Source organism: Panthera leo, chromosome D4 (genome assembly GCF_018350215.1).
Source record: "Panthera leo isolate Ple1 chromosome D4, P.leo_Ple1_pat1.1, whole genome shotgun sequence".
Taxonomy (NCBI): domain Eukaryota; kingdom Metazoa; phylum Chordata; class Mammalia; order Carnivora; family Felidae; genus Panthera; species Panthera leo.
The window spans coordinates 90,123,988-90,136,189 of NC_056691.1; the positions used below are offsets into that span (position 1 = coordinate 90,123,988).

The 12,202-nt window shown below is 53.1% G+C and overlaps 1 protein-coding gene across 3 annotated transcripts in view; it reads right to left on the minus strand.

The window, feature by feature from the left end:
• Positions 1 to 12,202, minus strand: part of AK8 (adenylate kinase 8) — a 124,908-nt gene that overhangs the window by 45,571 nt on the left and 67,135 nt on the right. For all 3 annotated transcript variants that reach the window (XM_042913981.1, XM_042913982.1, XM_042913983.1), the window contains one exon: positions 5,107 to 5,248. In XM_042913981.1, coding sequence (XP_042769915.1) covers positions 5,107 to 5,248 — 142 coding nt within the window. The remainder of the gene's footprint in view (positions 1 to 5,106; positions 5,249 to 12,202) is intronic.

Sequence of the window (12,202 nt, forward strand, 5' to 3'; positions counted from 1 at the left end):
ATGGATTAGCGGAGAAAAGAGAAGGTAACAACTGCAGTAAGAAAAGTCAAAGAAAACACAAACCAGGAAGAAAAGACTCAGTCGGCAGACGGGTGGAGCGTGCGACTCTTGATCTCTTGGGGTCGTGAGTTCGAGCCCCACACTGAGTGTAGCGTTTACTAAAAAAATAAGTAAATAAACTAAAGGAAAAAAAAAAAAGATGGAAAACCCAGGGTGCCTGGGTGGCTCCGTTGGTTGAGCGTCCGACTTCAGCTCAGGTCATGATCTCGTGGGTCATGGGTTCGAGCCCCGCGTCTGGCTCTGTGCTGACAGCTCAGAGCCTGGAGCCTGCTTCCGATTCTGTGTCTCCCTCTCTCTCTGCCCCTTCCCTGCTCATGCTCTGTCTCTCTCTCTCTGTCTCAAAAAATAAATAAACATTAAAAAAAAATGTTTTTTAAGATGGAAAACAAAGGAAGCCCCAGTGAAGCATAAAATAAAGTGATAAAGGCAAAAATAAGTGGGATATTTTCAGCTATTCAAGGAATAAAAAAAAGCAGGTTGAGTAAAAAAAACCACATTAAGCCCAATTTCATTCTGTCTGCACGATAACAAAAAATAAGGGAAGCAAACTAGTTGAAAGTAAAACACAAAGAGGCCGCGGGCTGAGTTCCAAGTACGAATGTCACATTGAAACATGCACCAAACTGTTTCCTCCCAAAGCACCCCCCGCCCCGCGAAAAAATGACTCAAGGGGCTTTAGAAACCCACCCGACGTGACAGAGAGAACGGAGGAAGGGGACACGGACACAAAATGTCCGGGGCTGGAAAGCAGGTGTGCAGGGGGCAACCAGCTGCAGAGACCCCAACGGCCAACCCCGAGTCAGCAGTAGGAACGGCTGAGAACAAACCCAGCGTTCACCAGCAAGCCCTCAAAGGCTCAGGCACAGGCACCACTCTGGAACCGGTGGCTGAAATAAGGAGGACTGGTTGAAGAGATTAAGCCCCAGATCCCTTCCTCACACCGTCTTGCTGGACCAGTGTCTCTCCTCCTCCACTTGGGTAGAAATGGAAGGTTTCTGCTCTAGAGAAGGTATAGTTCAGGCTCCTTGGGCCGAGGAATGCCAAGCACAGGTCAGAGCTTGCATCTGTACCGAAATTAGGGGAAATAAATGAAAAATATGCACATGGCCTGCAGCACGTGATGCCTCCTTCCGTTTCCGCCTGCCTCCCACTGTCCTGCTCCCCCCTGGACCCCAGAACCTCACCATCTGGAAGGAGGCTGAACGAGTCCTCTTGGACAAAGCTGAGCATCATGGGGGAGTTTGGCGGAGGGTTCTGCATAAATGGCCCCAAGAGACCGCCCTTCCATGAAGACAAAGTCCACGGGCCACAAGGTCCCACCCACTAACATCTTAATCCCCTACTCTAACACTGGAGCAAACCACCAAGGGTGACCTGACATCTGAAAAACAATCAGACCGACAAGCCAACAAGAGAATCTACTGAGAAAGGACGAGGCCAAGACAGACAGAACCTTGGAGCACGTGGCTGGCCCGGTTGGTTGAACGTCCGGCTCTCGGTTTCGGTTCAGGTCATGATCTCACAGTTTGTGAGTTCAAGCCCCGCATTGGGCTCTACGCTGACAGTGGAGGCTGCTTGGGATTCTCTCTCTCCCTCTCTCTCTGCCCCACCCCTGTTCTCTCTCTGTCTCAAAATAAATAAGTTAAAAAAAAAAAAAAGACTGACAAAACTTTAACAGAAAGGGGAAACCCCCACCTCCTGCCATAACAAGCCTGTCACGAACATGTCCAGAGACAGAATAATTCATTTAACAAGATCAATAAAATTTAAAAGGAACATTCCAGATTAGCTTCGGGGACAACCAAGTAAACCAGACCCACACCAAAGAAACGAATGAAATCTTATAGTGAAGCTTTACGACCCTGGGGATAAAGGAAAGATCTACCAAGTTCCAGAGGGAAGAAAAAAGGCCACGTACGAAGAACCAGGAATCACACTGGCATTGGGCTTCTTAACAGCAATTCAAAATGGCGGAGGGAAAGCGACTGGGGTAATTCCTGGCCCCACCAACCGACCCCGCAAGTAGGAAGGTAGGATAAGGGCACTTCGGGTCGCACCAAGTCTCAAAAAATGTATCTCCCACACAACCTTTCTCAGGAAGCTACTGATGGATGTGCTTGACCAAAACAAGGCAGTAAACCAAGAGAAAGAAAATCGGGAGACGTGGAAACAAGCTTCCTCACGTGGGAGGGGGGCGAAGGGAACCTTCGGGTGCTCGTGCATGGGAGCATCGGGATGACTGTGCACCCGTGGAGGGGGACCTCTTCAGTCTGGAACAAGTGTGTTGAGGACGTGACAGCCTCCTTCTGTTAAAACCACCGTTTTTAAAAAAATTTTTTTTTTATGTTTATTTATTTTGAGAGACAGAGAGAGCAGAGGAGGGGCAGAGACAGAGAGGGAGAGAGAGAATCCCACGCAGGCTCCGTGCTGTCAGTGCAGAGCCAGATACGGGGCTTGAACTCGAGAACCAATGAGGTCATGACCCGAGCTGAAACCAAGAGTCAGACGCTTAACCGGCTGAGCCACCCAGGCGCCCCTAAAACCACCTTTTTTTTTTTTTTTAATGTTTATTTTTGAGACAGAGAGACAGAGCATGAACAGGGGAGGAGCGAGAGAGAGGGAGACACAGAATCAGAAGCAGGCTCCAGGCTCCGAGCTGTCAGCACAGAGCCCGACGCGGGGCTCGAACTCACGGACCGTGAGATCGTGACCTGAGCCAATGTCGGACGCTTAACCGACCGAGCCACCCAGGCGCCCCCTAAAACCACCTTTTTAACTCGAGGAACAGCTAGAGGCCAGACGGAGGAAGAGTATGGGGCTCGGAAAACAGGAGAAGGACAAAGGAACTCCCGTGATGCCACAGTGGGTAAGTCTGACAATAGCCATGCCGTCAGCCAAGAGGAAACAAAACAAAAAAACAGTCCAACCGAGAGAGAGGAATCAGAGGGAAAGAAAAAGCCTGCGGCCGACAGATTACATAGCCTGACGGACCTTGTGGCAAACTATTCGGAGGGGCTCTAATAAGGAGTGGAACTAGTTAGCACATAGATACAAAGAAAGGTAGGCAAGCGAAAAAGCAAGGTGATCATGAGCTTCAGGAACGACGAAATAAGAAAAATTTAAAAAGGCAAAACAGACCAAAAGGCGTGCCTTCCGGTGGAGCTAGCCCCTGAGAGCGGCTGTTCTAGAAGAATCAGTGTGTGCCTTCTACCTCTCTGGCCAGAACCTGGGAGGTCCTGAGGCAGACTGCAACACAGACACTCTCTCTCTCTCTCTCTCTCTCTCTCTCTCTCTCTCTCTGATACCGATGTTTTGCTACTGAGGAGGGGCACAGGGGGCGCTCAGACACCCTGCGGTCGTGTCAAAGACGGTCACTTCCGTCAGGGCGACATTTCACAAGGAACACATCGCTGACCCAAGCCTTTGTGAGCTGTGTAACACGGCACCAACACACACAAAGCAAAAGCTGCAGGAAATAAGGAAACAGGAGAAATTAATAAAAATGCGGTGTTAGCGGGAAGTCAGCAAATCAGTCCACAGGATGACAGACACAAAAAACAAACACAGCAATGAGGAGACAAGGACAGAGGGGATCTAGGGGGACCTAAGGGGCGCCGGCTGGCTCAGTCAGGGGAGCATGTGTCTCTCGATCGAGCAGTCGTGGGTTCGAGCCCCACGTCGGGTGTACAGATGACTAAAAAAAATAAACTTAGAAAAGAGAAAGTGTGACTTAATAACGTATATTTAATTCTATAACTTCAAATTTAAAATACACATTCTTGGGGCGCCTGGGTGGCTCAGTCGGTTGAGCGTCCGACTTCGGCTCAGGTCACGATCTCGCGGTCCGTGAGCTCGAGCCCCGCGTCGGGCTCCGTGCCGACGGCTCGGAGCCTGGAGCCTGCTCTGGATTCTGTGTCTCCCTCTCTCCCCCTCCCCTGCTTGTGCACGCTCTCTCTCTCACTCTCTCTCCCCCTCTCAAAAGTAAGTAAGCATTAAAAAATTTAAAAAATGCACATTCTTCTCAAATACTGTCGAATAGCCTTCCACAGAATGCCAATAATGTTTATTTTAAATTAGAGGTTGCACTTCAACAACTTCTCCACACGCCACGTGAAGATAAAAAGCCAATAACGAAAAGCTGAAATGATAACGATAAGATGCCAAGTACCTAGGAACTCAAAAACTCTCCCAAACCAAGTCGCGGTCTCTGCCACGAGGGACCCCAAAACAGCCAGATACCTAGCAGGTTCCTTAATCGTTGCCACCGTTTGCAGGTTAGGACCAACCAGAGAAAGCCACATATGGTCCCCCGGCCAAGCACACGGGCGCCCCGCTTCGAGGTGGCCGCCCCCCGACCTGGCCTCCCAGGGCAGCAGCTCGGGCAGGGCGCACCCGGGAGGCCTTCCCGCTCCGCTGCCAGCCTCCGGGCCGCTGCCGAACCCGAGCGGCGTGGCGACTCCCTCGCCAGAGCGAGCTCAGACTTCTTAGCCTTGCTTGTTTCCACTGGAACCCCCCTCGTTTCCTCCCACAATACACACAGTGACGGCGTGCTCTCCGGTGCACGTCAGCGGAGGAGGAACGCGATGTTCCACGACATTGGACGCTGTTTTGGAACAAATGGCCAACCATCTGGGGAGGAAGTGCTCAGCCCGTGCCCCATACCCGCATCAGAATATATGTCCGATGCACCAAAGGTTTAAACGCAAACCGTGCAAGAGGAGAAACGGCAGGAGACATCCATTCACTGGCACAATCCCCTGGGGAAGGCGAGGCTGTCTGGGGTGGGTCGGCATTCACGGGCGAGGAAGTTCGGGTCCCGCGAGGTAAGTGACAGAGCCGGGACCTGAACCCAAGCCTGACTCCTAGTTCACGGGGCAAACGGGGCGGGTGGCCGGGGACGGGGAAGGGGGAGGTGTCGAAGAGCCATGCCACTGCAGGGGCAGTGGAGCTTCTGGTAAACCGCAAGCTGTCACCGGGACCTCGTCGGCCGAGCCCCTGGGGAGGGGGTGCCCAGTGGCAGCGACCTTCCGGAAGGGGGCGGCTTACCTGCTGGGCTGGTGGCCCAGGCTGTGCAGCATGTGAGCCTGGTCCAGGTCTCTCGGGAAGCCGTGCAGCACCCACCCCTTCTGAACGCTGTCCTGCTGGCTCAGCCTCTGGCCCAGCACCTTCATGATGATGCTGTCAGGGACTGCAGGGAGAGGAGGGCGGGCGGTCACGCTGTCATCCTGGGCACCGCTCCTGACCCAACGGGAGGGTGAGGGAGCATCGGCCGCCTGGGGGCCGTGGGTTCCCTAGCTTTCCTTGACTCTGGATTGACCTGGTGAAGGGTCGGGTTTGGGTGGACAAGGCTGGGGGTGCCCAGGTCCCTCCCAGACCCCAGCAATTGGAGGAACGCAGGCCGTGGGAGAAGGGAACCCGCACTGGATGACCTTGACCTTGATCTCGACCCTCCCCTGACCTTGACCTTGACCTTGATCTTGACCCTCCCCTGACCTTCACACGATGCCACACCCATCAGCAGCCAGGTTAGTCCCCGTTCCTGCAGGATCTGATTTTTTGCAGCAAGAGGCTTTTCGGGGTAACACAGCAGGCCCCCGGTGAAGGTTTACTCTGGATGTTTTCTGCTAATTTGCGGCACATAGGCAACCCCAGCTTCTCTCCTTCCTCAGCTCCTCCCCTCCTTGATGTCTAGAATCAGATCTCTAGAATTGCAGCTGTGGTGAGAACCAGAGACTGAAACACAGTCTCAAGGAGAAGGAGATCTTGAGAGGATTCTTGTTTACGTTACCGCAATTGACATTTTCCCAAAATTTACACCTCGCCTCTCAGACTCATTAAATGTCCTGTGTGGCTGATGTACTCCCTTCGAGCAATTTGCACTGCATTTCCTGCACTTTGCACTCATTTTTCCAGAAATACTTGGTAAATATTACCCGTGTTTGCTATGGATGTGGCCCCCGACGAGCGGGCTTCCTTGAGTTGCAGTGAGGGTCTTTGGCAGCTTCTCGGGAGAGGCCCAGCCGCCATGCCAACCGGCCATCCGTGCGTCGGGCAAGTGGCCCTGGTGCACACATCTGGAACCTGCCAAAAGGCCCCAGACTGACGGCCAGGTGAGCACACGGGTGAGAGAGGCAGAAACAGCCGTTTTCCTCCAGGGCCAGGACGTGCTGGTTACGCTCTTGACCAAAGGACCAAAAACCTTATTTGAGTGATTCACATTTCCCTGAATTTGTCCCTTCCCGCACCTTCCAGCCTTTTTACCCCAGGCCCGAGGAAAGATCAGAAAAGGGCATTCGCTCTAGAGAGAACATCTGGCATGAATGAGAAGTTGATGCAGCTCATCCCCTCTCTTCCCCCTGCTTACACCTGCTGTGGCTCCCCAGTGCTCGGAGGATAAGAGCAGTCCCCTCCCCCAAGGCCAGCAGTCCCTTTCAGTCCCTGACTCCTGACTCCCTCCCCGGTGACGGTGACTCTCCCCCAGCTCTTCACCTGCCCTTGAGTCTGCCAGTCCCTCCTTCCAGAAAGCCCCTCCCCCACACCTTGCCTGGGGCAAGACTTTCCATTCAACCTTCAGGGGCCCCAGTGGAATGGCCCCAGGGGTTGCGGCCAGGTTGGGTTACTTCACTTGCTACCCTCGTCATCGTCATCGGCTGTCCTCTTGTGATGTCTGCCTCTCCCAAAAGACACTGGAAGTCTTTTTCATGAGGAAAAAGACTTTTCCAGGAGGGAAAAGACCATGCCCACCTCATTTCCCCCCCATGATTAACATAGTGCCCAGCATGCAGTAGGTGTGGAATAATAAATAGACCGGAGGCTTCTTTTTTCAAAAGCTCCACTGCAACTCACCAAACATGTTAAAAGCAACTTGCCCAGACTCTGGGGAGCCCGGGCGGGAGAGAGGAGAGAACTCGGGCTTGAGGGGCACGCAAACCTAGGGTCTCAGCCCTGCCCTCAGGTGCCGCCGACCGACCTCAGTTGGTCACTCGACCTCTCCAAGGGTCAGCTTGCTCACCTGACGGGGAAAAAGGATGACAGGGTCTGTCCCCACGGGGTTCACGGTGCACACAAATTTCTAGGCACGTGGCAGCCACTCAGAGATGGTGGCTGATATGTTTCGGTTTGGGAGATGTATGTTGGGAAGTAAAACATACTGAATGTGTCCACGTGTCCCCCGTGGTCACGGTGTTCTGAGAACAGACTGCTGGTCGGCGATGCAGGAGGCCGGCTTCAAACGAGCCTTGAGACTTAAAGACAGAGACCTCGGGAGAGGCCCAGGCAAGCTCCGAGAGTCATAACGTCAGGGCTTGTCCCCCAGGCTACAGATCCCTGTTGACACAGGGTATGTTGGCTCTCACCGCATGGCCCCGCGAGGATTTCGGGTACGGGGAGCCAGCCCTCCGATCACCGTGGGAACAAATAATGCATCTGTTCTCTGATCTGGGAAACCAGTGCCTTGTTTCAGGATAAATACAGATTAAGCACAAAATGGGTTAAGAATCTGCCACGCAGCTTTCCAATCCTAAATATTTACGAGTGTTTTCACCTAAATAAGAAACTAATACAGAAATAAGCCCTTCCCAGCGATCTGTCCAGTGGATAGTTACGGAGCATCCGTGCTATGCCAGGCACTGTGTTGGCCACTATAATACACGGCAAGCAAGGATCCAGGGGCCCTGCCCTCCCAACGTTTACATTCTAGAGAGGGAGACAGCGCACAGATACATAACCACCGCGGAGAATCATAAGTACGATGAAGAAAACAAACCAAGTGATGGGAGCCTGCTGGTTTGGGTCCAGAATGGCCTCTGGGCAGGTCACATCTGGCTGAGGTCCAAATGGGAGTCCAAGTGCACAAAGACCCAGAGAGTATGTTGTAGGAAGACAGGATGGCAAGGGCCCCGGGCCCTGAGGCTGGAACGATCTGGACACATTCAAGTTTCAGAGAAAGGGCCCATGGGGCTGGAGCTGAGTGGTCCGCGGGGAAGTGAGAGCAGACAGGCCCACGAGGCCTTCAGAGGGGAAGGGGGTCTGGGCCACACACAGGCCATCTTGGGAACAATCGTGTGTTTGCCTTCGGTGCATATTTAGTCAATGAACCCACGGGAGTTAATCTCAGGATCCTGGACTTGGCCACGTTTGCACAGGGACCGGCCATCTTGTGGTATCCGCCAGTGGACCCCCCAGTTGGGGTCCCCACGCCCCGAGGATGTGGCTAATGAAAAGCACGATTTTCTAAGTGGTCAGCGCAAGGCTCCGAAGAGCAAAAATGGACGTCATATAAAGTCCGCGAAGAGCTTGGGCTGAGGACCCTGAATGAAAATCGCCAGCTGACAGCTCCGGCTTTGTAAGCCTCTGGAGAGGAAACGCCTTTTGCTGAGCCCCCAAGCGCGGAGCCCTTTACGTCTGCGGGAATCTGAGCAGCTGGGAGGTGCCACAAGCCTCCGGCAGTTCCCTGTCAGAGTCTGGCTGCGGGGAGAGGGGCCCTTGGCTTCCCTCTCCTAGTCCCGGTTCCGCCCCAACCTGCTTTGACGCTCTGAACCTCAGTGTCTTCTGCAGACTGGGAAGGCAGATGGGCTGTGCTCAGGGTGGGGTGGGGGAGTTGCAAGGAGGAGTTGTGATACGGCTGCCTTTTTTTTTTTATGTTTATTTATTTTTGAGAGAGAGAGAGAGACAGAGCACAAGCAGAGGAGGGGCAGAGAAAGAGGGAGACACAGAATCCGAAGCGGGCTCCAGGCTCTGAGCCGTCGGCACAGAGCCTGACGCGAGGCTCGAACTCACAGACCGCGAGATCATGACTTGTGTGGGTCGGTTGGACGCTTAGTTGACTGAGCCATCCCCTGGGTGCCCCTAGCTGTCTTTTAAAAATCTTTATTTATTTTAAGAGAGAGAGAGAGAGAGAGGGAGCAGGGGAGGAGCAGAGAGAGAGGGAGACACAGAATCCGAAGCAGGCTCTGCAGGAGAGCAGAGAGCATAAGGTGAGGCTTCAACTCACAAACCATGAGATCATGACCTGAGCTGAGCTGAAGTCAGATGCTTTAACTGACTGAGCCACCCAGGTGCCCCGGTACAGCTGCTTTTATAAGCATTCCTTACAATAAAACCCAGAAAACTCCCCTCTTAGTTGCCCTGGATCAAATGTGGGCTGACAGCCCAGGGGTCCAGTGCACTCTTGCTTGGTAATGACGGGACCTCCCTGAACCTCAGTGTTCTCTTCAGTGGCACCTGCCTCACTGGCTGTTGTGGGACCGGCAGATGACTCATTAAAGATGCCAGATCTGGGGTGCGTGGGCGGCTCAGTCGGTTGAGCGTCCGACTTCGGCTCAGGTCGTGATCTCGCAGTTCGTGAGTTCGAGCCCCGTGATGGGCTCTGTGCTGACGGCTCAGAGCCTGGAGCCTGTTTCAGATTCTGTGTCTCCCTCTCTCTCTGCCCCTCCCCTGCTCGTGCTCTGTCTCTCTCTCAACAATAAACATTAAAAAAATTTTTTTTAAGTAAAATGAGGGGCATCTGGGTGGCTCAGTCAGTCGAGTGTCCGACTTCGGCTCAGGTCATGATCTTGCGGTCTGTGAGTTCGAGCCCCATGTCAGGCTCTGTGTTGGTGGCTCAGAGCCTGGAGCCTGCTTCTGATTCTGTGTCTCCCTCTCTCTCTGCCCTTCCCCTGTTCATGCTCTGTCTCTCTGTCTCTCAAAACTAAATAAAAATTAAAAAAATTTTTTTTCAAATAATAAAAAAGAAAGATGCCAGATCTGTTAGAGGTCTTCTGAAGGGCCGTGTGGGTGTATTTTTAGACCCTTCCCCGAGTTTATCCAGATTCCCAACAGATGGGCTACGCTGAAGCCATTGGGAAGAGTACGTGACCCTTAAATGTCAAACTTTTTGGATTAAATCTCCCCTGAGCTTAAACCTGACTTTAGGAGAGTGCTGTAGGTTTGACACAGGCTTGCCCATGGAGAAGGGGCTCCACTAGGTAATGAGCTTGCTGGCCAGTGATACCCCGGGTGCATTCAGGCCTCGGCTGTTGGGGGTGAGGGCTGGACCGGGCTAACATTTGCTGACTGGTTTCTCCAACGGTCAGGCCCTGTCAGAAAGCAAGCTGTGCTCCAGGGAGGACTGAGCTGCTCACCTGCAGCCTGATCAGGGCGATGCAGGCTGCTCGTGAGGCTCGGAGACCCGGAGGGAATGCCCTGGAAGGTCATCCCCTTGACCTCTCTCATTTCAAAGTTGAAAAACTAAGGCCCAAAAGGGTTGTGGCTTAAGTGACCTCGGCTGGAGAGAAGCCTGACTCCAGGGAACAATGGAAGACGGGGTGGAAACACAAAGAGACTCCTTTGGAGGGGGGTGGGGGGGGGGAGTTTGCAAAGATTTCTAGAGGGAATTTCCCAATTTGTGTTGGAAGTTAAGATGTAGGGGCACCTGGGTGGCTCAGTCAGTTAAGCATCTGACTCTTGATTTTGGGTCAGGTCATGATCCCAGGGTCCTGGTATCGAGTCCTGCATTGGGCTCTGCACTGAACGTGGGCCTGCGTGAGATTCTCTCTCTCTCTCCCTCTGCCCCTCCCCTACCTGCACACGCTCTCTCTCTCTAAAATAAAAAAAAAAAATCCTTAAAAAAAAAAAAGTTAAAACGTACATGCCTTTCGACCCAGTGATCTCATTTACAAGAACTCACACCTAACATGTAATAGCAGCGGCAGGAAAAGACATGCGCCCCAAGGTGTCCATCTCAGCGTCATTTCCAGTGGTGAAGATCAGATGCGATCTACGATGACCTCGGCAGAAGGCGGGTCAAATAAAGGACGGCCTGTCCATGCCACGAGGGGTTATGCCACCTTCAAAAACCGTTTATGTTCACACTAACTTGGAAAGAGGGCTCTGGCAGAAATCAGGGGGGAAGCAAGTCAACAAACGGCTTGTATGACGCGGTCTAATTGCAATACATGTTGGGGCGCCTGGGTGGCTCAGTCGGTTGAGCATCCGACTTCGGCTCAGGTCGTGATCTCATCAGCTGATGAGTTCAAGCCCCGCGTCGGGCTCTGTGCTGACAGCTCGGAGCCTGGAGCCTGCTTCCGATTCTGTGTCTCCCTCTTTCGCTGCCCCTCCCCTGCGCGTGCTCTGCCTCAAAAATAAATAAACATTAAAAAAAAAATACACGTAGACTGTGTATACACACAGCATACACATACACTCGTGCACACACTGCACACATGCACACACACACAACAGAGTGGAGGGTCCCTCTTATGCCCTGTGAATCAGACCCAACCCCGCACAGAGCTCAGGGCCCTGGAGTCAAGAGAGGCAGGGACACAAGCTGGTATCCCGGCCGGAAAGGCACAAGGACACGGGAGACACGGGAGGCGGGGCTCCAAGGGGTGGAAGGCACATGTTTCCGGGAAGAAGGTGAACCACACACTGATCCTGACTTTGAGCCAAAACCAAAACCAAGACAAGCCCCTCGCCTCAGGAGTCAGGGAAACACAGACCCTCAAATGAGCATTTCTCCTCCTCCGTGACTTTGAACCGCTAATTATTGGTGCATGTTTGCTGCCTCGGGCCCCACCTTCACCCCACCCTTGAAAAGCAGGAACCCCGGTAAAGTCAGGCACTGTGTCTGGCACGTGGTAGGCACTTAGCAAACACACATCTTGAATGCATAAGTGAATGAATGATGAACGAACGAACGAGCGAGTGAATAGCCCCGTTTCCCAAACTGGAAGGCTCTTTGGTTCCTTAGGTGTTTGTGGCGGAGCTATGGATTGTCCTTCCACGCACGGAACCGGGTCCCGAGGCAACGGAAGGCCACCACGGGCAGGCTCTCAGCGACCCCTTCAGCTACACCACGACCCAGACGCGGATTCACGAGAATGCGTGCTGATGTCTGGGATGCGCTTCAAAATAAAATCCTGTTTTGGGGAGGCGGCGGGACAGGCGGGTGGGGGGGGGGTTGGGGGTCTTTGGGGTGGATTCAGACACAACAAGGCAGCACGAGCTCGAGTGGGTCCCCGGTACGGGCGTGGGTCCCCATGGCTTCGTTCTTTTCTTCTCCACTTTTTATGTATGTTTGAAGGCTCCCATTTAAAAAGCGAGGTTTTGTTTAAAGGAAATTATTTAAATGCCTACAGGAGGCTGAAAAGGCCACCGTGAG